The 25,319-nt window shown below is 47.6% G+C and overlaps 1 protein-coding gene across 1 annotated transcript in view; it reads left to right on the top strand.

The window, feature by feature from the left end:
- KDM4A (lysine demethylase 4A) overlaps positions 1 to 25,319 on the top strand; it is a 1,237,605-nt gene that overhangs the window by 264,683 nt on the left and 947,603 nt on the right. The window contains exon 8 of the mRNA XM_069642410.1: positions 17,121 to 17,258. Within this exon, the coding sequence (XP_069498511.1) occupies positions 17,121 to 17,258 (138 nt within the window). The remainder of the gene's footprint in view (positions 1 to 17,120; positions 17,259 to 25,319) is intronic.

Below are 25,319 nucleotides of genomic sequence, written 5' to 3'. Positions count from 1 at the left end.
GCACAATCAAAGAATGGAAACCCTGTGGAACATCTTGGGCTTGAAATACATCTGCTCCTTTTCATCCATGAACTTATGCAATGGCATCCAAGTATTCTGATACTTCGAGTAGAAGCCGTAAGCTATTGCCGTCACCTTTTCCATGGCCATCACTCCCCATAGCCTCACCCACCACATAGCTACTACCGGCCCTTGTTTGTTCTTCCATGCCTGTGCCAAAATGATTCTAGCCGCGCTCAGCATGTGGGTAATAAGGCTAGCTCTGTTCCCAGAGTTCGCATAACTCCCTTCAACTGCCTCTCCCAGTAAAACTACCACTGGGTCAGAGGGCAGTTGGGTCCCAGTTATCTCCTTAATATGGCTCAAGATCTCCTTCCAGTAAGTCTCTGCCACTGGGCAGGTCCACCACATATGTATTAGATCCCTGTGTTATCCTCAGTCCCTCCAGCATGACATGGGGTAGTCTGGGGTGATAGAATGCATACGCAGTGGCGTCCTATACCACCGCAGACATAGCTTGTAGGCCGCCTCTTTGATTGAAATGCATTTGGAGCTTTTGACGGCTCTATGCCATATGCGACCCCATTTCTCCCCAGTGATTGGTTTCCCCACATCTACCTCCCATCTTTGCATGTACAGAAGAGTTTCTTCCGGGTCCGCCACCCCCATGAGGCGATACAGTCTCGATACCCCTTTGTTAGGTTGACCCTCCTGGACCTTAAAATTCCAACCCAATTGGGTCCCGGGTTGCTACCGCCCGGACTTTTGTGTTAGTAATCCAGTGTCTAAGTTGGATATAATGGAAGCGTTCGCTCTCTGTTATGTCAAATTTGGCTTTGCAGCTTCCAAAAGTTAGGGGTGACCCTTCTGCGTAGAGATCTCCCAATGTGCCCAAAAGTCAGGCTGCATCCCTGGTGTGAAGTCTGGGTTATGGGCAACCGGTGTGAGAGGACCTCCCCCCACCTTAACCCTTCTCCCCCTTAATGCTTTGTCCCAATACCATAGAGTGGCCTTGGTTGTCTCCAGTAATATGCCTCATTTGCCTCTATGCCGCGCTGCAAGAAAACTAAGGCTTTCCAGGGGTGTCTTGGTTGCTTCCCTTTCAAGGGCTGCTCATCGATTCTGGTTTTCTCTGGGTGACCATTGCAACATAGGTGCCACCTGTGCTGCCCATAAATACCTGCAAAGTTCAGGCACCCCCAACCCTCCCAGAGCTTGTGGTCTAAATAGAACTTTCTTGGGGACCGTTGGTTTCTTCCCCCTCAAAATGAAGGACATTACCTCACTCTGTAGTTTTTTAATTGCTGGGCCTGGGATTCGTATTGGGAGGGCGCCCGTCACATAAAAGAACCTAGGGAGCAGGGTCATTTTAACTGCTGTTATCCGTGCAAGCCATGATAGCTCCTGCATGTCCCATCGTTTAAGATCTCCCGCCAATGATTTCAATAGGTCCGGGATATTAGACCCCATATAATCTCTCATGAGTAGAGGTTAAATGTACTCCTAAATAGATACCGGCTTTCCCATTCTAACACTTGCTCAGTCCCCTCAGTGATGTTAAGCGCTTTGGATTTAGAGTAATTGAAATGGAACGCCGAGGCCCTCGCAAACCCGTCCAGCAGCTCTATGGCATTTGGGAGTGAGTGTATCGTGTCTTTCAGGAACATGAGGACATCGTCCGCATAAAGAGCTACCTTCTGGGGCCCGCTAGCGCCCACCTCTACCCCTTGGATTCCCTGATCATCTCAGGCCCTCTGCGCCAACGGCTCCATGGCCATAGCGAAAGTCGGTGGCGACAACGGGCATCCCTGCCTCGTGCCCTTCCGGATGGAGATACTATCTGTGAGCCGCCCATTGATCATTAGCCGTGTAGATGGATTCACAAAATTGGCCATCATGCGGGTCAAAATTGACCCGCACCCAAACCTTTCGAGGGTCAGTTGTAGAAATCCCCAATGTAGGCTGTCAAAGGCTCTGGTGGCGTCCAACACCTGCACTGAGAACCACTGCCCCGTTCTTCGTCCCCATTCTATCATGTCTATGGCTCTGCGAATATTGTCGTAGGTGTGCCGCAGGTGTTTTCACAAAACCTGCTTGGTCCGGATGAATTATCTTTGGGAGGACTCTTGGCAGTCTTCGGGCCAGGACTGTGGAGTAGATTTTTGCATCCGCATTTAAAAACGAGATGGGGCGATAGCTAGCACAGTCTATCGGATCCCTGTCCGGCTTTAGTAGTAATACCGTGGTCAGCGGGCCCATGTCTCCAGAGGATCGCCCTGTGTCCCAAATGTGGTTGAATAATTTTATTAAGGGAACCACTAGGATAGTCCTAAATGTCTTATAATACGTCTTACTTAGCCCATCCAGACCTGGGTATTTATGTCCCTTCAATGTCCCTTCCTCAGATATGGGTGCTTCCAGTATTTGACTGTCCAATTCGCTAATTTGTGGCAAGGTCACCCGGCTTAGGAATGCTACCTGCGCTGTTCACTCCAGGTCTTCCCCTTTCAGGTTATCTGTATAATATGAGTGCATGACTTTCTCCATTTCATTCCCCCCCCTCCCCCTTACCAGGTCCCCTCCCAGACTTTAAAGTTGAACTATACAATTCCGAAGTTTCTGCTGTCTCAATTTGGCTGCAAGTAATCGATTGGCCTTGTCCCCATTCATGTAATAAGACTGTTTAGTTTACACAAGAGGTTGTGCAGCCTCGTCAGCCAGATGCGTCTCTAAGGCCGCCCTTACTTTTTTTTAGTTCCTGCCATGCTTTTTGTGTACCTTTTGTCTTTATACTCCGCCTCGGCTATTGTTACTTTGGCCTCCAGGTCCCGCTTCACCTTCTCTTAACGTAATTCGCCGTGTGAGCAATAAACTCACCTCGTACTACCGCTTTACTAGCATCCCAGATAGTGGCCCTGTCTACCGCCTGTGTGGTGTTTTCTTGAAAGTTAATTTCTCAAGGCCTGCTCTATACCTGTTCTAAGGGCTAAGTCTATCAGAATCACCTCATTTAGACCCCATGGTTTACGGGTCTGCTGCCATCGGTAAGTGGCTCCGACTTTAGGGAGAAAGGAGCGTGATCCGATAGATACTGCACCCCAATTTCCAATCCCGTGACTTGTGGGACCAGAGTGTCTGAAATGAGCAGCATATCAATCCGGGAATAGCCCCTGTGCACTGCTGAATAGTGAGTGTATGCTTTTTCCTGCGGGCGGAAAAAACACCATGTTTCTTTTAAGTGTAATTCCCTAATGAATCTTGCCAGGGCCTGTCGGAACATGTACTTGCTAGAAGTAGCAGGAAGGGTTTTATCCATCACGAAGTCCATTACACCGTTGAAAACGCCCCCAATCAAGATCTGCCCACCACCCACTTTGCAATTTTGGGCAACAGACTCTGTAAAAAACAATTCTGCTTTTCGTTGGTGGCGTAGATCGCTACCAACGTGACCTGCTGACCTATCAGTACCCCTCTCAGCACCAGATAGCGGCCCTGCGGATCCTTCTTTATAAATTGCTTCTCAAAATGTATCTCCTTAGCTAGTAAGATGCCCACCCCCTGTTTTTTGGTCCCACTATAGGCAAAATATTGCATGGGGAAGGCCCTGTGCCTTAGCCTATGTACATCCTCCGGAAACAGGTGTTTCCTGCATCCATACCACCGAGGCCTGCATATCCCAAAGCCGGTTTATTATGGATTTCCTTTTAATTGGGGAATTTAGACCCTGGACCTTTAATGTAACAAAGGTTAAATCAGCCATTATTGTACCGTAACACTGTACCCATCTTAATGCTTTCCAGCACATACGCCCTTCTAGGAATCTCATATGTACTGTATATAGCCTCCAACCAAATAGCATGTCTTCTCACTGCACCGTCCCACCATGCCCCAACTCCCCAACTTACAATTCTCCATTGAACTTCAACGTAAACAGTCCCCATGGCAAGCCAAAAGGAATCACCAGGTTTATTATCCCCTGGGAAATTTAGGGTCTGGTTCCCCCCCTCACCTCTCACCCCTCCTCACCTCCCACCCCTCCCATTCATGCCTTGTAAGGCTGCTGTACACCTGCCCCGCGCCCCCATGGGCTACGCATAAGAGGTGAAGAGTCTTTTCAATATCTAGGCCTCTGATTTCGCCAGTTGAACCCAGCTTTTACCGCTGCAACTAACGGTCACACAGGGACCACATTTTTAAGTTCCTTTTTGCTACCACTTGGGCGGGGGCGCACAGGTGTCCATTGTTCCTTCTCGGTTCTGTCTTCCCTTGCCTTGCTTCCTCGTGGCAACCTCTCATTACCATTGCCTTCACTGCCGTCTTCCTCCCTCAAAAGTTCCCCCATGTCCTCCTCCCTTGTGATTGTGTACCTCTGAGCCTTCCATTCAAAGCGCAGACCTGTCGGGAACACCAACCAATAGCGCACCTTCCTGCTTCTCAGCCAGACTGTGACGACCCTCAACCAATTCCTCTTGTACAGAGTAGCTTGAGCAAGATATAGATGAATGGGTGTGGATCAAAAGCTTATGGGTTCTTTTTCCCGGGCGACTCGCATAATGGTTTCTTTCAGTTGGAATAGATGTATCCGGGTCAATACATCTGGAATCAGGTTTTTATTGAGCTGGAAGGTGGAGCAGACCCTATGCGTCCTGTCTAGATCAATGTCCCCGTCGTCCTCCGGGCCCAGGATTCGCATGACCAGATCTATCACATATTGTTGCAGATCGACGTCTGCCACTGATTTCGGAATCCACCGGATTCGTATATTGTTTGGCCTGGATCTGTTCTCGGTTCTCGTCTTGAACCCGCTCCGTTTGTTGTTCGAGTTCCTGTATCCTTTTTGTTTGCTCCTCTTGCACTTGACCCTGTTCGGTCTCCATCTCATCGACCCATCTCTCTACCGCCACCACTTCTTTGTTGAGATCCGCGATGGACTTGGCTAAGTCTACTGCACTATCTTTGATGTCCTTTTTCAGCTCCTGCAACATTGCTAGGAAGTCTGATTTTCGAATTGGCGGGTCAGTGACCTCTCCTAAGTCCTCCAGAGGAGGGGAGTGAATCTGGGCTAATGCTTACAGTTGGTTGCGTTTCTGCGTCCCAGCAGATTGTATCAGGGTCTTGATATCTCCCGACCCAATGCTTTTAGATTTCGCCGTTTGCTTGGACATTTTGCCAGTTTCAGCGGGTGAAGAGCCGCCCCTGCCTTCTGCCCCGTTGTTGAGTGCCACTCTTTTCTCGCTTACTCCATGCAGATGGTGTTCAGATCACCTCGAGCTCCCGGCTGCTGTGTCTTGATTGAGGCACCTTATTGATACCTGTTAAACAGTCCCTCTTAAGCCGTGTAACCGCTTGAGAATCAACCCGAGCAATCCCACGATGGTTGGGGCCCACTCGATCTCCAGTTATCTCTCCAAGCAGGACCGTCACCAGAGTAGTTCCACGGGGCCTCCTATCCACTCACGGGCAGCTCCGGCAATAGCAGCACTTGTTGCCATTTACTTGAATCCACAAGGCTGGCTTTTAGCTGTTTCGCTCTCGGGGGCAACTCTTATTGTCTCTTCACTCCCCTGCGTGACTTGGAGCTCCCTGCCAATGTCGGGCCCATTGACTGCTTGTCCTACTACGCTCCGTGGCTCTGCCCTCTTTCGTGGGCTTTGTTAGGCTGTTGAGTAGTTGCTGGTTGTGGGGTTCGCTCACGTTGTTGGGGTTAGCGTTTGTCTTCTGTGCCCCAGTGGTTGTCCGCTGCTGGGGGGAACACGCCCACACAGGGGTCCTCCCTTATGTCCACTGACTGCTTTTATCCCTTCAGCTGCCCAGTATAGTCATGCTTCAATGTCATGTGATCTTTTCTCCTCCTAGACCGCTTCATATATGTGTTGCCTGTTTAGGAGTGCTACTGAAGTGTTCTGGGAGCTTGCCACCACTTCCTCCCATGCCGGCTCTCTGTGAGCACCCAAGGTTCCCACCATCCACTGTACTTTTCTGCCTGTGCATTACCACTTGTTGGAAAATATCTGTCTGTGTGGGCCCTCTCCTCTGTATCCCATGCTAGGCGAAAAGGCCTCTTCCCCTGCCGGCTACGGATCGGATAGCTGTCCTCGCTCTGCGGCGTCCACCAGCCCGGGCTCCACTCCACTACGGTCTGCAGCAGAGCGCACTGGCATTACGCAGCCTGCTCTGCACTGAGCATACCAGGTTTCTTTTGGGTGTGCGGGCCGCTGCTGGGTCGTGATCTAGCAGGCAGAGCACCTGCGGCTTGTGTGTCCCTCTTTGCCGCCCCCCAGCGCCACCTTACCCTCTTCTTCTCGGTCACCCCTCTTCAAAGCCCCTCCGCAGTTCTCCAGTCTGTGAGGATGGGGGGGGAGGGTCACCCAACGGGCTGCACCGGCTACCATCCCGAAGTATGGCAGTACTCCCGCCCACACCAGCCGTGCCAGGTGGTCCGCTTCTCCTGGTGTCGGGGTCGCAGCGGGCTGACTGCTGCTAGGCTCCGTACGGCGCCGGAGGCGGACTGGCAGTCCTCCGAATGTCGGTCCGCCATTTTGTCTGGGCTCCTGCTTTTTCGCCTATATCTCTTTCACAGTGGCTTTATTACATTTCTCCTTGGGACACCGTGTTCCCCAGCAGTTCAGGCACACGCAAAACCGTGTCCCAGAGTCATTCCAGCTAGGTAGGGGGATTTGGGTCTCCGGAACGTGCACAAATATTCTTAAGCAGGTAAGTGCTTTTGAACCCCCAATGCAAAGTAAGTAGTCTTTGACAAACTGGACCATCTGGGTGTCACCTACACCAATTATGCAGATGACACACAGATACTCCTTACCCTTTCAGTTAACTTCAATGCTAACGTCATCCGGATTAACAAATCTTTACCATCATTCAGGCATGGATGGCCACACACGGCCTATGCCTGAATGATGAAAAAAACGGAACTTCTCATCGGTTCACCCAATAACCTATTGAAACTCACCCCCAACTACAATAGCATCATCATCGATGGTAACACTATTCCCATTGTCAAAAGTGTGAAAACCCTTGGGATTTTATCTTGATGCCAACACTAACCTCTACAAACAAATTAAGATGACTGCTTCAGCCACTGCCTACACGTGTAAACTGATCAGGGCCTGCAGACCTTTCTTGTCCTCTAATAGCTGCCTCACGTTGATCAGGGCTCTTATACAGTCCAAAATGGACTACTGTAACAGTCTATACCTAGGCCAAACCAGTCTAAAATTAACACACTACAGGTACTCCAAAACAATGCGTTACGAGCAGCATTAAACATCCCCAGGCGAGAGCACATCTCTTCCACCAGAAAATCGTGCAAATGGCTCTCAATACAACAAAAAATCGACCTAAAAACCATGTCTCACATAAAAAGCCTTATTCCATCTAGCCCCTCCTTATCTCACCAACAAATTCACCTTGAAATCTGTGGCCAGAATTTACCATTGCTAGGGCTTTGATTGGTTAAAGACTGGACTATTGCAACGCTCTCCTTGGTGGGACCTATGGCAAAAACATTGCTAAACTCCAACTAGTTCAGAACACCGCCCTCAGGGCTGCCACTGGATTCTCAAAAAAGGACCACATTTCCGACCTCAGAAGACAGGTCCACTGGCTACCCGTGAAGGAGAGGATCATCTTTAAAATCCTTTCCCTCACGCACAAATGCCTCCATGATCTTGCAACCCCCTACCTGGCTCAACGCATATCCAAGCCTACCCCTTCTAGGCCGTCCAGACTGGCCTACACTAACCAGATCTCCATGCCCAAAACCAGCAGAGTGCGTGCAGGTGGCTCCAGCTTCCCAACCATGGCTGCCACACACTGGAACGCCCTACCCACGCACCTCAGGAGAATTGACTCTCACCTAGCCTTCCGCAAAGCCATCAAAACCAGGCTATTTGTCTGATCGGTTAACATCGGTGCACACTCAACTTCACCTAATTGTATTGAATTTTACATTTCAGCACCTTTGATCCTCCACTTTGTAACCAAGTAACCACAGTGTGACCGTAATGTTACCATGTATATTTCATCTTCGTAACCAAGCAATCACAGTCTGTAACTGCAATCTTGACTATGCACACTTCCTGTAAAAGCGCCTCAATGCCTTCTGGCTGCAGTGCGCTATACAAATGTAAAAATAAATAAAATAAATAAACTAGGTCCTCAAACACATTATTATGCCTAATGGTGCCCAGATTCACCTTAAAGAGAGTTGGAGGATCCCGCTTCATGGTCCTTGCCTCCCAACTTTGGAACACCTTACCACTCAACATCAAATCTATTGAGTCCTTTCAGTCATTTAGGAAACAGGTCATTAGTTGGTTACTGAACAAAATCGAGCATTTACCATCTTCTCTCTACTATGTCTGATATTGCCCATACTGGAATTGTGCTCTTTACTTACAAACATGTATATCTGTAAACTGTATATAATGTACTATGTAACCTTGTACCGACGCGCCCTTTTACCTCTGGGTCTGGAGCACTATATAAATAAATAAAACAAACCCTTTCCTGGAAGGAAGGTACCAACACACAATCAGAGGAGAGAAGAGTCATTCAGGGAGCCAGGTCAGCCAATGTCAATTGGGCAAAAGTCTAGGTGAGCTGAAGCACTTCTTGTAGGTAAGTCAAAGTCTTGCACAATGTTTTAATCAATGTAGGGCCACAAGCTCGGAGGCTTGTGGGGTGGTAGAAGATGCAAGCAAGTCTACATGACAAACCAAGAAAAGTCTCAACTGAGAACAAGTAAGGATACAAGACAAGAGGTAAGTTCTCTTACACTGTACAGTACCTTTGGTTAGAAGAAATGGTTCCAGCTGGCTTCTGTTCCTGTGTGGCTCTGCAGATCCTTTTGTTCCTGTGCCTCAGTCTTGGGGACACGAGGGAGTACTTCTGGGGACTCCTGCAACACATCGGGATGGTCAGTGACAGCAAAGGGCAAATTTAATTCAGTGGCACTTCAGCGTTTCAGCTCCTCGTGTCTGACAGAAAATAGCAACACTGTGGTTCTCGGATACCACTCTGGAACTTTCCTCGCATCTGGGGTCCAGCACTCTGTTGAGATGGCTCAGGCTTGATCAGTCCTGCTTCAGGGAAGTCTGCAGGATCTTCCTCGCGCTCAGGTCCGACTTAAAAGCAACGCACACAATCTGGTGTTCCTCTCCCTGGCACTTCGGTTCCAGCAGCAGCAGCAGTGGAAATGCAGCCAGCTCCGAGAGGATGTACAGACGGGCTTACTTTGCAGTTGATTAAAACACACAATGGTAGTAAAAAGTAAAGCACTGCCACCAGCCATTAATTGTAGAAATGGTAACAGAAAAATGTTACATGAGAAACTAGACAAAGGGGATACTAAGTAACCCCTCCAGCACCCTATTGTAAGATGGTGTGTGCTGGCTCTAGTAAGTTAAAAAACGTATGCAAATCCGTTTCACTTCACTGCTCTTGGAAACAGTAGTTTCACCAAGAGAAGGCATTTAAACCTTTGGGAAATGATTCACCTGTGCCACTGCACTGAAGGTGCTGTGTGTCACAATGTAAAGATGATGCCCATGGAGTTTGTCAGACGCCACAACCAAAAGAAACAGAGTCCAAATCACAGAAAAATACACAAGAGAGTGGGGAAAAAAGTCTCACTCTCTCCAGGTTAGAAATTAAAAGTCCTAAAGTCAAGCAAAAAAGTGCTGGGGGTCTCTAAGGTAGAAGGGAATTAGCACATTTCTGAGAATTCTCACCAACTCTTAGGGACATGGGGGAAGTGGACTTTCGTGAGAACTGGCTGCACGGATTCATTCTGCCTTAAAGATGTTGGGCCTAGTGAAATCTTTCAATGGAGCCCGGCTGATGCAGTGCAGTCGTGCAAGCCTGTGCTTTTCGTCATAACTACAAAATGGTATTTCTTTCTATGTGTATCCTACCACCACACGTCTACTGTTGGCGATGTGTTGCTTTCGCAGAGAGTTCCATAGCGTGGTTCACTTGTTAGGCGGAAACCTGTGCAGTTCCCTCTGGGACCACTGCAAAAGATTTAGGACTACAGGTGTTTGGCAGTAAACCCACTTGGTAGCAGTCTGTACCACACAGATTCACTTGGTAGCTGTGGCTGAGCAGTCAGACTTCCCTCAAGAAGAGTTGAGCAGTATGTGGAGTATACAAGATAGGGCAATTCTTCACAGTAAGACAAGCAAACACGCAACGAGGCTCAGTGTAAAGATATTAAGGGATTTATTTATAACAAAACATCTATCAAAAACACTATGGCACTATCACGGCAAACAAATCACATACAATTACTCTATGAAGAAGAAACGATCAATCCCCCTAGCAATATTTCGACCAGTCTAGGTTCTACCGGCACCACTTATTTACAGACAGAGGTCTGTGCCTCAACCTAGATGGCACTCTAATATTAGTTAGGACGGGAGAGAAAAATAAGCAGGTTATGAATTCAACACGGTTCAATACTTCACGGGAAAAATGCAGGGCAAGAAGGCAAGAACCACAATAGATCATAAAGTTCAGAGGCCAGGCCCACTCGGAGAGAGGCAAGGCGATTTGTCCCAAAAAGTCTCTAGTGGAGATGCGTTCGAGACTGTGTAGCAAATTGTTATCGGCAGTTTGAACCAGTTCAGAACAATACGTGATAAAGCTTGGAGGCGACCCAACGGAAAGGAGAGGATTAAGACACCTCACTCAAACCGATCGAAAGGGAAGCCAGGCGGACACGGTACCTTATTTGTGGAGAGACAGCTCCGGCGGGGGCAGTTGTTCCTGGTGGTGGATGCACGTCGGGTCTTTGTCAAGAGTAGAGATGATCTCGTCGTCGAAGAAAAGTGAAGTCCGGTGCACCACCAGGGAAGAGACCAGCCGCGGAGTGCTCCGTCACAAGGCAGCACATTTTGGTTGCGGTACAGGGGTAGTGGCTATCCGGTTGCCGAGGTGCTCTGCACGGGCAATTCGACCACTGCGTCCTGAGGCGAATAAAAAGCAAAGGGGACTGGTTGTTCCCACCAGTCGGGGGAAGAGACTCTCCGGCAGGGAGCTCCTCTGTCGTCGGGAAGTGGTGAGTCGGTTCCGCAGGGCTCCACCGGAGGTGTCGTCGTGCAGGTCGGCTCAGCGTTACCCTCGTCGGATTCTTAGGTCCTGTGGCGACTTCTGAAGATCCAGTCCCAAAAGCCCTGCTTTTATGCAGAAAACTCCCATTCATTCAGCCTAGCTGTCAATCAACACACGCTAAGTGGTGAGCGGGGAGGCTCACCACTTGGGCCAATCACTCCAGAGTGTGACCGGAGTTGGCAAGGCAACTCGGGCCAGGGTGCCTAAACCCCCTCCCACACCCCTGTGGTAACCCAGACAGAATGGCACCACTTTGGAGGGTCTCTGTACAGAGGCCCGCCAAAAGTGGAACAAAGGGCTCAACCTTTGGTTTAGGAGTCACAGAGACGAGAACAGACGCCATTTTTCAAACCGAGTTCTGGCAGAAAATACCATCCGATAAACTTATTTAAGATAAGTAGACCGGTGGTACGTTAGAGATTAACAAGAAAAAGTATCAATCTCCAACAATGGGACGAATCCCATAGGGTTATGTTCAGGGTTGAACATAACAAGTAGTTTCCACTGCCACCAGCCAAAACTCGACGAGGGAGGACGGGACAGTGCCCCCTCGAATAACAGATCCAGGAGTAATCGAATTACCCCTACTAGTACGTCCACAATAAGATGGTTTGTACTAGTTATGTTAGTAAATTTAGGTCTAGTAAAGCCAATGGTGACTTTACATGCCCGGGGAGACGGTAGTCCGTCCCCGGGTATGGAGTCTATGGTGGGGGTCCGCTAGGACGCCCCAGTGCTACGGCACGTAGGGTGCGGTGTAACACACATAGAAAAACATATGAGACCCTATGGAGTAAAAGACCCCATAGCCCATCGAACACATTGACATTCAAAGGAATTACACACATACATATCCAAGAGTGGGAGAAAGAGTCTCACTCTTGGCAGGATGGAAAAAACAAACTCCAGAAATCCAGCAAAGCTGCTCGGGGACTCACTAGGTTAGGAAATTCAGCCTAAACAGAGAATTCTCCCTAACATCACTCCCCCCTTATATACTATCTCATAGTGGATTTGCCACACCTGAAAGCCCTTAGGGGGGTGCGATGTACTCATTTCCATCCCAACAACTTCTTCCTGCCCTCTCGGGGCGATTTGCCTTGTATAGTTGTATAGTGTAGTATAGTAGACATTTTCTTAAGCAAAGTCTCAGCTTTCCCTGGCAAAGTGGCTGTATTTGTTTGTGCCCAGATTTGGAGGCTGGATCTGTCTGACCCAAATTCACTGCCTGGCCAAAGTGTCTGTTGCTGGGCAGATGTTGTGGCCAGAGTCTGTCCATGATGGGACAGCCCCAGCCAGTTTGAATGGTGCAGATCCTTACCATTGGACCCAAGGTTAAGAACTGGTTGTTTAGTGGATTTCATAGGGACTTGCTGATTTGATTTCCCTTTGGTTGGTATATCTGGAAGCACTTCAATGCTAAGGTCAGCCAGTTGTATTGAACAGCCATTTTTTTCCCTTGGGCGTGAAAAAGTGTGTTTCAAACTTCAGTTTCAAGTTTGAAGTTTGTTGTCCATTCTTTTTCTTGTCTTTGTTTGTATTCGCTCCTTGTTTCGAGTGATTACTTTTCTTACTTGATCTTGCGTAGTCGTGTGGACAGGATTTGTTGAAGGACACACCGTGGTCCCCATAGCTGGAAGCACTGCTTTGTCCCGAGCCTGTGACTGAGCCATTGTAGAGAAGGCAAAAGGTTCCTGAGTTGGAGGGTCCGTTTGTGTCTGGACCGTTTCCCATTCGATGTTGGGAATTGTTTGTGTTTGAACAGAGTGGGTAAGCACAGATGCTCTCTCCGTCTCTTTTGCTGTTATATAACCTTCTAAGAAGTTCGGTCTGGTTTGAGTGTAAGCGATCATTGTTAATTGGTCCTTCAAGGTGTAATTTATGGCTTCGTACAGCTTAGTGAAGGGAGCCAATGCTATTGTTAGCGTGGACATTATGAAGAAAAGATCAATTTTTCTATGTGATGTTCCAGGTTCAGCAGCTCCCTGATGCTCATTTTTGACTTTGTTTGCCTCTCAGTACCTCAAAGAGGGACAATGCAGGGTGTTTTCCATGAGTTGGAGTCCTGTTTGGCAGCCGTTCAGGGTCCCCTGCTCCTGTTAGAGGCATTAAGGATGCTGGTGCTTCATTCAAGGAATCCCTATCGTGATCCTTATTGAAGTTTAATGACTTTGCTTCATCAATTTCTCCCACCTCGATGTGTGCCAAGTCAACCGTTTGATTTTCCTTGCTGTTGTCTGGCACGCTGATCAAGGACTGCCCCATGGCCCTATTTTTCACTAACAGGTGAGAGCAAGGAGTAGTGTGCCGGTACAAGATAAGTTGGAGAATTTTTTGTGGTAACGCTTTTTTGTGTCGGAGTGCCCACGTGCCATCTTTTCTTGAAAAAGTTATCGTTAACATTGGTACCGGGGATGTTTAGAGGGATAGTAGGTGCGTGTGGAGATTGGCTCGTGACTCCAAATGCTTGTTCTCCCTCGACCCGGGATCCTTCTAAGAGCTCAATGTCTGATATTTTAGCTTTTTCAATAGCGGACTTTAAGGGAAAAAATCTCGTAATCTCGCCTAGGAAAGTGAGAGGGCACAGTAGTTTATTTGTGTTCTGATCTTTAGACATTTTGGTTTTTGAAATTCGATTTGAGGTAAATTCAAGTTTTGAAGGCTTCAGGATTTGTTGGTCTCTCCGGAAAGATTTATTTTTAGTTTTTTTGGGATCCCTCTCAATGGTCCAAATGAACAGGGTCCCTTACAAGACCAGATGTTATCGGCAGAACTATGTTACTTGGATCCTGTTTAGAGTGGTCAGTGCATTCGCTGATTGCCCTTAGCAGGGTAGCATCTGGAATTTCTCCAAAAAACTTTATAGAAGTTGAATTCAATTCGAAGGGCTCCATAGTGTTGAAGGAGCAATCTTCCTTAACTAAAGACTCCGGGTCCGTCAAGCTGCCAATTGATGGCGTTTTAAAATCTGAACCCGTTTTTACCGGGTAGATTTCTGCAGTAGTTTCCAGCATGTCGTGATGTGGTGTTGAGTGATCACACGACTCCGCTTCATCCTTCTCACTTTGGGAGCCAATGCCTTGCAACTCAGTTTGGGCCGGGGCCGCAGCAGCAGCCCGCCTGTCATCCGCCTCATCACGCGTTGAAGCGGGTGGCTCTGCCCTGATTCCTTCCTCTGGACACGCCCCCTCTTCACGACCGGACGAGGGTTCCCCTGCGGCACCTCTTCCCCGGCCCCAAGAGGCTCCCCCATCGCAGCGGGACCTGGCTCCTTGCAAGCCTGCACGGGGCACAGGCACCCCGCCAGCGCGCCTCCCCGGCTCCCATGACCGCCATCTCCATGCCGGCGTCGGCCCGGGCGTGCCTGCTGAATCCCACCGCCCGAAGACAAAGCGATCAGCGGAATCCAGAGGTGTGAGGTAAGGTGGAGATGCAGAGAGGGGCTCCGTTTGGGCGAGTGTCAGTGTCAAAGTGGCTGGTGGTCTTAAGTTGATAAGAGGGTCCAGGTCCGTGAGCAGTTTGTTGTGCAATATAGTCCTAGAGGCAAAGCTCTCATTTAGAGGTGGGGCACTCGATGTAAAACTGTTCAAAGGACAAGGTTTCAATGATTTTAGTTTCAGTTGTTTCACTTGAGGGATTTGATTGAATGTAGTGCAGGCTTCATATTTTCCATGTTTTTGATGTTTTCAATGCAGCTTGTGTTAACCGCTGCTTCTTCTAACATGACTGTGCTCATTTGGCGAGGGCAGAGCACAGGGGCCAGCCGTTCATTGTTGAGAGAGGGTTTAGTGTCTTTGAAACGGCTACCCCTTGAGTTTAGAGCTTTCAAGGTGCAGTGATTCTCCAAGCCGCTGTCTTTGCTTTTTGTGCGCGAACTCCTGAGCCGAGGCCCTGACTCCGAATAAGAGTTTGTTTGCATGGTAATCTGGTCGCAGGCAGATATCGGGGTCGCTAAGGCAGTGCGCTGGGGGCGCGGGCGGCCGCGGACTGCCACTGACTGCGGCAACTCCGCAGCCTTCTGGGGTTTTGAGAGTTCAGTAACCCCTTCTCCAAGCAGCAAAGGTAGCAGAAAGACTCTGCAAAGGGTGCCTGCCACTGACTGCGGCAACTCAGCGACAACCCTGCGGCCGCTTCGCGGCCTTCTGTGGGTTTTGAGAGTTCAGTAACCCCTCCTCCAAGCAGCAAAGGTAGCAGAAAGACTCTGCAAAGGGTGACTGCCACTGACTGCGGCAACTCGGTGACAACTTAAGATATTAATGTCCCCAGTACCATAGCTATTGAAGTCATCTGAGGGTGTAGGTTGTGACTCTGGGCCATCCCAAATGGGTCTTTACTGATTTAGCACCTAAGTGTGTGTATTTTGAAGTGTATTTGAGTGTTACCGTTATATTGCTCTCTTCTGAAGGCGGCTTATTCCAACTGGCTGATAAATAAGAAGGCTTATTCCAACTGACTGATAAATTAATAAGTGTTTATTCAAGAAACCTTGTGTGTAAGTGTTTATTTGTATACTTGTCACTGTGAATCTCTGTGTAACTCCCCTACCGCTCACATTGAGCCCTCTTGAGATCAGCCTGGCAGCTCGACAGTCTACCAACCTGTGTAGTACAGACTTACATCAAAGGTTGGGTTCCTATTGCCAGGACGTCAGGGTACTGCATACAAACGCGCCTAACCGAGGCCATTACCTGAGGACGTAAGGAAGCTGGTAGGAAGGGTAGTATCTTACGGAGTACCTTCAGAAAATAAAATGCTATCTTGCAGACCGCACTCACCTGTGCCGACAATTGTGAGGGAGGAGGAAAGGTAGACACCCAAGTTCCTGACCGTTGACACTGGGATGGGAGGGTCCCCCAGAGCAGATGGCCAGAAAGATGGAGCCCAGGAAGTGACCTTAGGAGACAAAGCCACCACCAGAACCTCTGTCTTATCCCCATTCAGCTTAAGCCACTTGCTGTCTATCCAGCGCTTCACATCTGACAGACACTTGCACAAGCGTTGCAACACCTCCGTCTGATCAAGATCTAACCAGACCAGAATCTGGGTGTCGTCAGCATAGGTGAAGCACCTGAAGCCCCAAGACCGCATGAGAGCAACCAGCGGCTGGACATAGATGTGAAAAAGTATTGGGGACAAGGCAGGAAAGGCGGTGAGAAGTGGAGAGAAAGGGAGGCAGGGAGAGTGACTGGCCCGATCAGAAAGCAGGAAATCCAATCCAGGGCAGTCCCCGAGAGGTCCGTCGCAGCCAGGCGAGTTAGGAGGATGGGGTGGTCAACCATGTTGAAAGCCACGGATAGATCAAGCAATATCAGTGCTCCCACCCCACCTCGGTCAAGTAGCATAGTAAGATCATTGAGCTCCGACACCAGGACACTCTCAGTAGCCTGCCCGCGGCGGAATTGGGACTGAAAAGTATTCAGAAGAGTGTTCGAAGAAACATGAAAGAAGAGGTTCTATCAGAGATTCCAGTAATTTCATGAAAAAGGGAAGCAAAGAGAACCAAATTATCGAGTGGGGGCTTTTCTTAAGAGGGAGAGTGTAACTATTGCCTGTTTTAAAGTACTTACTTGAGCTACTTACTTTGTGTAATACTGTAACAAAAAGTGTATATTTTTCAGTATGTCTGTGTACTTTTTTCTCTTGCGAACTCTATTGGACCTAGTTGTAGCTAGCTTCTGCACTCTCCGTCCTAAAGCAGACTTCTGCTATGTTACTAATTGAGGGCGTTTTGGTCTTACTTGGTAGACCAACTATCCTTCCACTTAGGATAGGTCTTGTCACACCCCTCACCATAGAACAGTGGAAAATAATTCCTAAAAGTAATTGGGGAAAATAATGCCATTTGTGATTTGAAAAGAAAGAATCCTTTGCCAAGCCTGGCCTGACTCTGTTAAATAAGAGCGTGCTTGTTTTGCTAGGGAGGGAGATGATCCTTGCTCTGATATTGAAACATCTGTGTTGATGCTTCTATTGTTTGTTCTTTGTTTAAGGTAACACAAGAGGCTGGTGAGTTCATGATCACTTTTCCCTATGGATACCATGCTGGCTTCAATCATGGATTTAACTGTGCCGAGTCAACCAACTTTGCCACGCTTCGGTGGATAGAGTACGGCAAGCACTCTGTACTGGTAAGCAATCTTCCTTCTCATCTCTTCCGTTACAGCAGAAAATATCATTTCTACCAAATGTTAGCAGATGTGTATCTCGCCTTCCACCATTTATCCTGTTTCTCAGTAAGAACTGCACAATAGGAGGACCCCAAGGAGATTTTGACAAATGTATTCTTTCTTGCGCAAAATATGTTTCTAGTTTGAAAGTAAAATATAAATCTGTGGAGTGCAAATTATTCGTTTGATGTTTAAAAAAAGGTTTGAGGTTGATAATGAAAACAAAGTTTTACAATGTCTGAATGATAAAAAGGGCAATTAACTAGATTTATGACTTAACTGTTAATGAAAATTCTAGTTATGTTCAGCACAGGTCGAAATAAGGATTTGATGCATGAAGCCTAAAACCAGCTCTTGGCGGTTAGGCTTGTCCCATTAATCAGGAGCTCCCTCTGTGAAACGAGGTGCTCGTACCTAGCATGGACACGCATGTTTCGACTAGGGGTGCAAACTATAATTATGTGTTTATATTGTATAGTGCCTAACTGCCATCAATATAGCCTCAAAATGTCATAACTTGTCAGGGAGACGCTGGCAGAGAGGCACTGCAGGACCTCAGACAAAGGCTCTAGCCTTTTCCTTGAGCAGCACAAGTCTAGGATGTTTGCAACACCATAAAACATGTGGTAAGACCCTGGACCTTGGTGGCGAAACATTGGAGATATTGTTCCAGAGTTTGATTTGCACGTTCTGTGGCTCTGTTGGTTTGGGGGTGATATCCTGAAGAGAGGGCACGTTGGATTTCTAGTACCTGACAGAGGTGTTTCCAGAATTGTGAAATGTATTGAGGACCCGGTCAGATATGATCTTGGAAGGAAGCCCATGTAGTCGGAATATGTGTTCCAGAAATATTCCAGCTAACTCTGAAGAGGAGGGTAGTTTCACCAGTGGCGTAAAATGGGCCATATGGGTAAACAAATCTATGGTGACCATGATGGTAGTATATCCTCGGGAAGGTGGACTGCATTTTCACTCTGCCATTGACAGCATTCACTGTAAATACCACTTCTCTGCCATCCTCACAATATGACTCATCTTCATGACTTGCACTTATTTCATGCACTTGATTTGACCCAGCATTAAAATTTCTACAACATCGGGCAATGTGCCCTCTCACACCACACTCATTGCATATGATATGAATAGCAAAGCAATCCTTATCCGAGGCTATATGCGACAAGCTTCCACATCTAAAGCATCTTCTCCCTGGAAAACCTCTGGATTGTCCTGAATCCCTAACCATCTTGAAAGAATTCATGTCTTTGGGAATCCCTCTGCTATCTTTTGCAGGAACCCATTGACGCCATCCTCTGCCAGTTGCCGGTCTGTTCTCTTCGCTCCTTTTAGCATTCTGCGAGGCGCGTCTTGGATTCCACGTACTCTGCCTCTGAACAACCTTTGACACCTTCAGCACTGAACCCTGACTCTCATCCAACTTGGGTTTACCATTGTTCACAGTATCCGATTGAAGAACTTCAATGCACTTATCTGTGTGTTCCACCATTTTCGCTATCTCAATTGCTCGATCCAAAGTGGGGTTCCTCTCTTTCCATAGTTCTTTCCTAATACTGTCATTGGAACATTTAATCATTAGCTGGTCTCTCAAGTGCTCATCCTGACAGTGAGTGAATTTGCATTTCACTGCTAAGCCCCTTAAAGCCGTGACAAAATCCTCGATACTTTCCCCATTCTTCTGCTCTCTCGTGGCAAATGTATATCTTTCCAATATAATGTTCTCCTCCACTCTAAAATGCCTGTCCAGTTTGGCTAATGTCCTTTCATATGGACCAGCATCCAAAATGTCAGAAGGCTCCGGCAATCTCTTTAAGACCTCTTGGCCTGCAGTTACCAAACAGTGAAATAGCAATGCCTCCTTGCGCTCATTGGAGTAGTTGGCACCAAACTTGGAAAAATGTACTTTTAAAGCCAACAAAGTGGTGTACCTGGGTCATGAGATCACTGGGGAAGGGGTTAGACCCAAGGAGGAGGCTATTGAGGCCATAAAAAGAATGGAGGAGCCTAAGTCTAAAGGGGACATACTATCATTTTTGGGACTGGTGGAGTTTTACGGCAAATTTGTCAAGGGGTTAGCAGAAATGTCGAGGAATATGAGATTTCTCACTCGCAAGGGAGTCGTTTTTAAATGGTGTGACCGGTGCAAGAAAGAATTTTTGATGATAAAAGAGGCTATTGTCAATGCTCCCATTTTGAAAATATTTGAGGAAAGTAAACCCACATTGCTTTTTGTTGATGCCAGTGATTATGGTGTTGGGGCTGTTCTGATGCAGGAGGATCAGACAGGTTTACAGACTGTGGCTTTTGCGTCCAGGTCTTTGAAGGGCCCAGAATCTAGATATTCAGTTATTGAGAAGGAGGCTCTAGCATGCGTTTGGGGTGTCAAGAAATTTAAAAGATTCTTGTGGGGGAGGAGTTTCACCATTTGCACTGACCATAAACCCTTGGTTGGAATTTTTACGAAAGGTGGTTTGGAGGGAGTGTCAAGACGCATTATGAAATGGGTCACGGCATTGCAAGGGTTACAGTATACCATGCTCCACGTAAAGGGGGAGGTTAATGTGGTTGCAGACGCCTTGTCTAGATCTGTCCAGAGGGAAATTTCTGACGATAGTGACTTTACAAGTTCAGAGGAGAGTGCAGAAATATTCCAGGTGCATGAAACATTAAAGAAAAGTGAGTGGGATGTGTCTTGCACGGAGGATGTTGTATATCAAGGAGTACTTACTCTGGTTGCAGAAGGTAAAATTAAGAGCCACAGGGGCGAGATGAATGGTTTTGCCAAAGTGAGGGAGGAGCTATGGATTCAGGATGGTTATTTATACAAGGGTCACCAGATGGTTGTGCCAGTCGGTATGAGGAAGTCTGTCTTGGAGTTGGCCCATGTTGGGCATTTAGGTCTGGCCAGGACGAAGGGACTTGTGAGGTCTGAATTTTGGTGGCCTGCTATCGACAAGGACATAGAGGAACAAGTCAAAGACTGTGTGGAATGTATTGAGGGAAACAAAGGCTTGAAAGTGCAAAAAGTTCCCATGGTAGTGAGGAAGTCCCCGCGTGTCCCTTGGGACGAAATTGCGTTGGATCTCCTCGGTCCATTTAATATTGGTGGTGGCAGAGATAGCTACCTATTAGTAGTCATGGATTTATTATCAAAATGGCCGGAGGTATGTGTACTCAAGGACATATCCAGTAGTAGTATAATCAGATTTTTGGAACAACTGTTTTGGAGAGAAGGGTTTCCAAGAAAGTGTTTGTCTGACAATGGGACCCAACTTGTTTCGAGAGAGTTTAAAGAATTCTTAGAGAATCATGGGATTGAGCAGGTGAATACTTCTTTATATCATCCCCAGAGTAATGGGTGTGTGGAACGATTTAATAGGACTCTGATGGAGGCTATTAGGATAGCGGTGGCTACTGGAGGAGATTGGGTGAGAACAGTGATGGAACGCACGTTCCAGTATAGGCTAACTACCCATAGTGTCACAGGCGTGAGTCCATTTGAGATCTTGAGAGGAAGAAAACCAAATACTCATTTATGTCCAGGTTGGATGGGCAAATCAAAAATGGTGGATGTGGATCTAGAGAGTGTAAAAAGGAGAATTTTTGAAGCTGGAGTTAGATCCAAGGAGAGGAATGATCAGAAGAATTGTTGTAGGGAACTCAAGGTCAAAGAGGGTGATTGGATTAAAGTCAAGCTCCCCACCAAAGTTCGTAAAGGAGCCTCGTTTTCTGAACCCAAGCAAGTTGTGAAAGACTTGGGTTCGTCAGTGTTGGTCAAACGAGGAGCTATTTGGAATAAGGAAAGGGTGGCTTTTCCGTTTCAATGTTAATTTGTCTTCAGTTAGTTGGAGACAGGGACTTTCTTGTGACTCTACCTAATCAACCACTAGATGTCATATATCTATGCTCTTGATTTGTGCCAGGACTTGCAGCGCATCCAATGTTTTACCTGTTAAACCACGAGTGTATAATATTTATTTTACAGGTTTCAATTTCAGTTGTTCAATATGTGTTTTACAGGTTTCAATTTTTAGTGAAATCGAATTATACTACTACTGGATATGTCCTTGAGTACACATACCTCCGGCCATTTTGATAATAAATCCATGACTACTAATAGGTAGCTATCTCTGCCACCACCAATATTAAATGGACCGAGGAGATCCCATCCTCGTCGCCAAATGTTATGTACAAAGGGAGGCTTTCACATAACCAGTAGTTTAAAGGTAAAGAACCTTTTATTTGCAAGTTGATGACATAAGACGACCCCCAGCAGGAGGAGTACAATCTTCCCACTAAGGCCCTGCTTCTTCACTGGCTCTCCTTGGAACCCTGCTACATAAGATGCAGTTCTATGTTCTATAGTATCTAAGTGACAATAGACATAGTGAAGGAAATATTATACACTCATGGTTTAACAGGTAAACATTGGAAACACTGCACATCCTAACAGGTGGTAACTCCACTATGAAGTCAGTAGCGATGATTTCCCATGGTTTAGAGGGTAGAGTGGGCTGCAGAAGAAGACCCGCCGGTCTTTTGTTATGTTTATTTTGGGCACAGGTTATACAAGCCTGGATGTATTGTTGTACGTCAGACCTCATTTTAGGCCACCAGAACTGTCTCTGTATAAGACGGAGGGTGTTGGTGATACCTGGTGCCCGGAATGGAGTGTCATGAAAAAGGTTTATTATTTTTTGCTGCAACTTCCGTGTAGGAATGAGTAGTGCATTGTCCTTGAATAAGTAGCCTTCCTTGGCTCTTCAGTGGTCACGTAGTCAGGACGGCGAGATAAGGCGTCAGCGATCAGGTTCTGTGATCCAGCGACATGGGTAATGTGGAACTGATACTGGGCAAAAAATTAGGCCCAACGTGCCTGACGACTGTTCCTGCACTCCAGTGACTGTAGAATCTGAAGGTTTCGATGATCAATACAGACTTGGACAGGATGTCTGGTTCCCGGAAGTAGGTGTCACCATTCAGTGAAGGCTTGGCGAATGGCTGAGTTCCTTTTCCAGGACGGAGTAGTGTGTTTCACGAGGAGTTAAGGTTCTTGAAAGATAAGCAACAGGGTGTTCCAAATCATCCTCCATTTTCTGCTTCAACACTGCTCCTATAGCGTAATTAGAGGCATCCGTTTCCACTGAAAAGGGTCGACTTGTATCAGGTTGAGCCAAAATGGGAGCTTGTGTGAACTCCGTCTTCAAACGCTGGAATGCAGTTTCTTGTAATGTTGACCAGACAAATGGGGTGTCCTTCTTTAGCAGAGCCACTATGGGTTGTACAATCTTGGAAAAGGTGGCTATGACCTTTCGGTAGAAATTGGCTAGTCCTAGGAAGGATTGGATTTGTTTCACGGACGTGGGAGTAGGCCAGGCGAGAATGGCCTTTACTTTTGAAGGGTCCATGCCGATCCCCTCTGGACTACTGATAAATCCCAGATAGTGCACAGAGGTAACGTGAAACAAAAATTTTTCAGGCTTGGCTAAGAGGTGATGTTCCCGGAGTCTTTGTAGAACTGCCTTAACATGTCCTTGATGCTTCAGAGGGTCTTTAGAAAAAATCAATATGTCGTCCAGATGGACAATGACGAAGAGAAACAACATATCAGAGAACACCCTATCCATAAAACGTTGGAATACTGCTGGGGCATTGGCTAGTCCAAAGGGCATGACCAGGTACTCGTAGTGGCCAAAGGGTGTTCTAAAGGCGGTCTTCCACTCGTCTCCTTCCCGGAAACGGATCAAATGGTAGGCACCCCTGAGATCCAATTTGGTGAATATTACGGCTCCTCTCACAGCTTCCAGGATATCCGAGATAAGGGGCAGTGGGTACCGATCCTTGAGGGTGCATTGATTTAAGCCTCTGTAGTCGAGGCAAGGTCTGAGTTCCTTGGTATCCTTCTTGGGAACGAAGAACAACGAAGCACCCGCTGGAGATTTCGAGGGTTTTATGGTGCCGTTTTCAAGATTAGTGTCTAGGTATTCCCGAAGGGCCTTTTTCTCGGGGTCGGAAAGAATGAACATTCTGCCGAGGGGAATTACAGCTGAGGGATACGTATCTATGGCACAGTCTTCGGGTCTGTGATGGGGTAAAGCTTGGACTATGGCAGTAGAAAATACATCAGCATATCCCTGATAGGCCTCTGGAACTTGTATGATATTGGAAACCATGAGTGGTGTTTCTTGGTCTCTTGGTGGTTCTTTAGAAGTTACCGAGGAGGGGTCCAGGGATAGACAGTGGGACATACAGAACTCTGAGCCCAGGAATAATGATCCTGCTGTCCAATTGATATACGGATTGTGCTTTTGTAAGCAGGGCATTCCCAAAACCATGGGGTAATGGGCTGACTAAATGATGTCGAATGTAATCCGCTCTTGATGATGGTTTATGGAAAGTTGGATCTCTTTAGTCTGCAGGCTTATGGGTCCTGAAGAGAGGGGTCTTCCGTCAATTGCTTCCACCGGCTGCATGGTGTTTCGTGTCTCGTACTTAATATGATGACTAACAACCCAGTCTTGATCAATGAAAATTCCCATAGCGCCGCATCCCACCAAGGCCAGAATGGGATAGGTCTTTTCTTTGGAGGGCGACAGGAAGGCCTGTAGTATCACCAAACTGTTTGTCCAGGAGAGTTCAAGGATGGAGTTGATGTGGAGCAAACATCTCTCTCCCGAATCTCTGCTCCATTTAAGATCGGGATGCGAAAGTCTATTTGCAAGGCCAGGTCCATTAGTGCTTGGAATTAATTTGGTCTGGCCACCCTGGCCAGTTCATCCTTGATCTCATCGTTCAGGCCTCTCCTGAACAGGGTAAAACTAGCCTCAGAGGACCAGTCTGCTTCCTTAGCCAAATGTTTAAATCTGATCACACAAGTGAGCATATCTTGGCAGCCCTGTTGAAAGTCCAGCAAGTGTTCTTGGGCAGTATAGACCTGCTCTGGACGGTCAAACATGCCTTTTAAGGGCCTGTATGAACCCATCATAGTCGTCTAGGAGGGCATCGCCAGAGTTAACAAGGGGTGTTGCCCAAGTTAAGGCGTTGCCGGAAAGGTGGGATATGATGAAACCCACCTTAGCCCTAGGAGTCGAGAAATAATAGGGCTTAAAGGTAAAGTGGACCAGGCATGAATCCAGGAATCCGCGAAGTGTTTTTGCCGAACCATCATACTTGTCAACAATACCGCCCAACAGGGCACCCTCCTTTGTAGCAGAATCCCAGGATAAGACCAATTGTTTGAGCGCAGTGTTTTCCACCTTAAGATTTTGAATCTCGGTTGATAATTCTTGCATGCGTCGCATTAAGTCCTGCACGGCGGCTTCATCTCCTTTTTAGGTTCGATCGGGTGGCGTCTCAAACTGTCAAGGCGTTCCTCCCCCCCCCCCCCTGCTCACCTGGGTCTGGTGTTTGCCGGTGTCTTCGATCGCTGTCTTCTTGCGAACGCTCCTGGTCTTGAACAGCGCTGCTCTAGTCTCGTCCGGTTCCAGGTTGCGTTTAGTTCCGGGAGCGCAGAGTCCAGGAATCCGGGAGACTGGGAAAGGCTAGAAATGCTCGGAACCAGGAAGGGGGAAAGGGTCAGGAGCGAGTAATAGTACTGGGACAAAGGAAACAATACTGCGAGCTACGAACACACGTCTTGGGCTACTCTGCAATAGCATTGAGACGCACAGAGACGCGAAAGGCGTGGTCTATAAATAGATCACGCCGCGTTCAGCGCATGGAGCGAGCAAGGGCTTCAGCTCGGGACGGCCATGTTGGAAGTAGTACGGAATGTAAGCCCCGTTGAGACAAGGACCAGGAGCTCCAAAAGGGGCGTGATCTGAAGTTCATGACATCCGGGTATTTATACCAATGTGTGACGTGGTAAGCCTGCGCAGCAATCCAATAACGGGTGAGATCGGGGGCAGTGAATCCCCCTCTCTCATAGGGGAGAGTCATGTGTTGCCACTTCTTATGGACGGCACAGGAGGGCCACAAGAATTGAGCGCATGCAGAGTGTAGGTTCTT

Source organism: Ambystoma mexicanum, chromosome 1q (assembly GCF_040938575.1).
Source record: "Ambystoma mexicanum isolate Mex_15411 chromosome 1q, UKY_AmexF1_1, whole genome shotgun sequence".
Lineage (NCBI taxonomy): Eukaryota > Metazoa > Chordata > Amphibia > Caudata > Ambystomatidae > Ambystoma > Ambystoma mexicanum.
The sequence above is the reverse complement of the archived record's forward strand: the minus strand, read 5'-3'. Positions and strand labels throughout refer to the sequence as shown.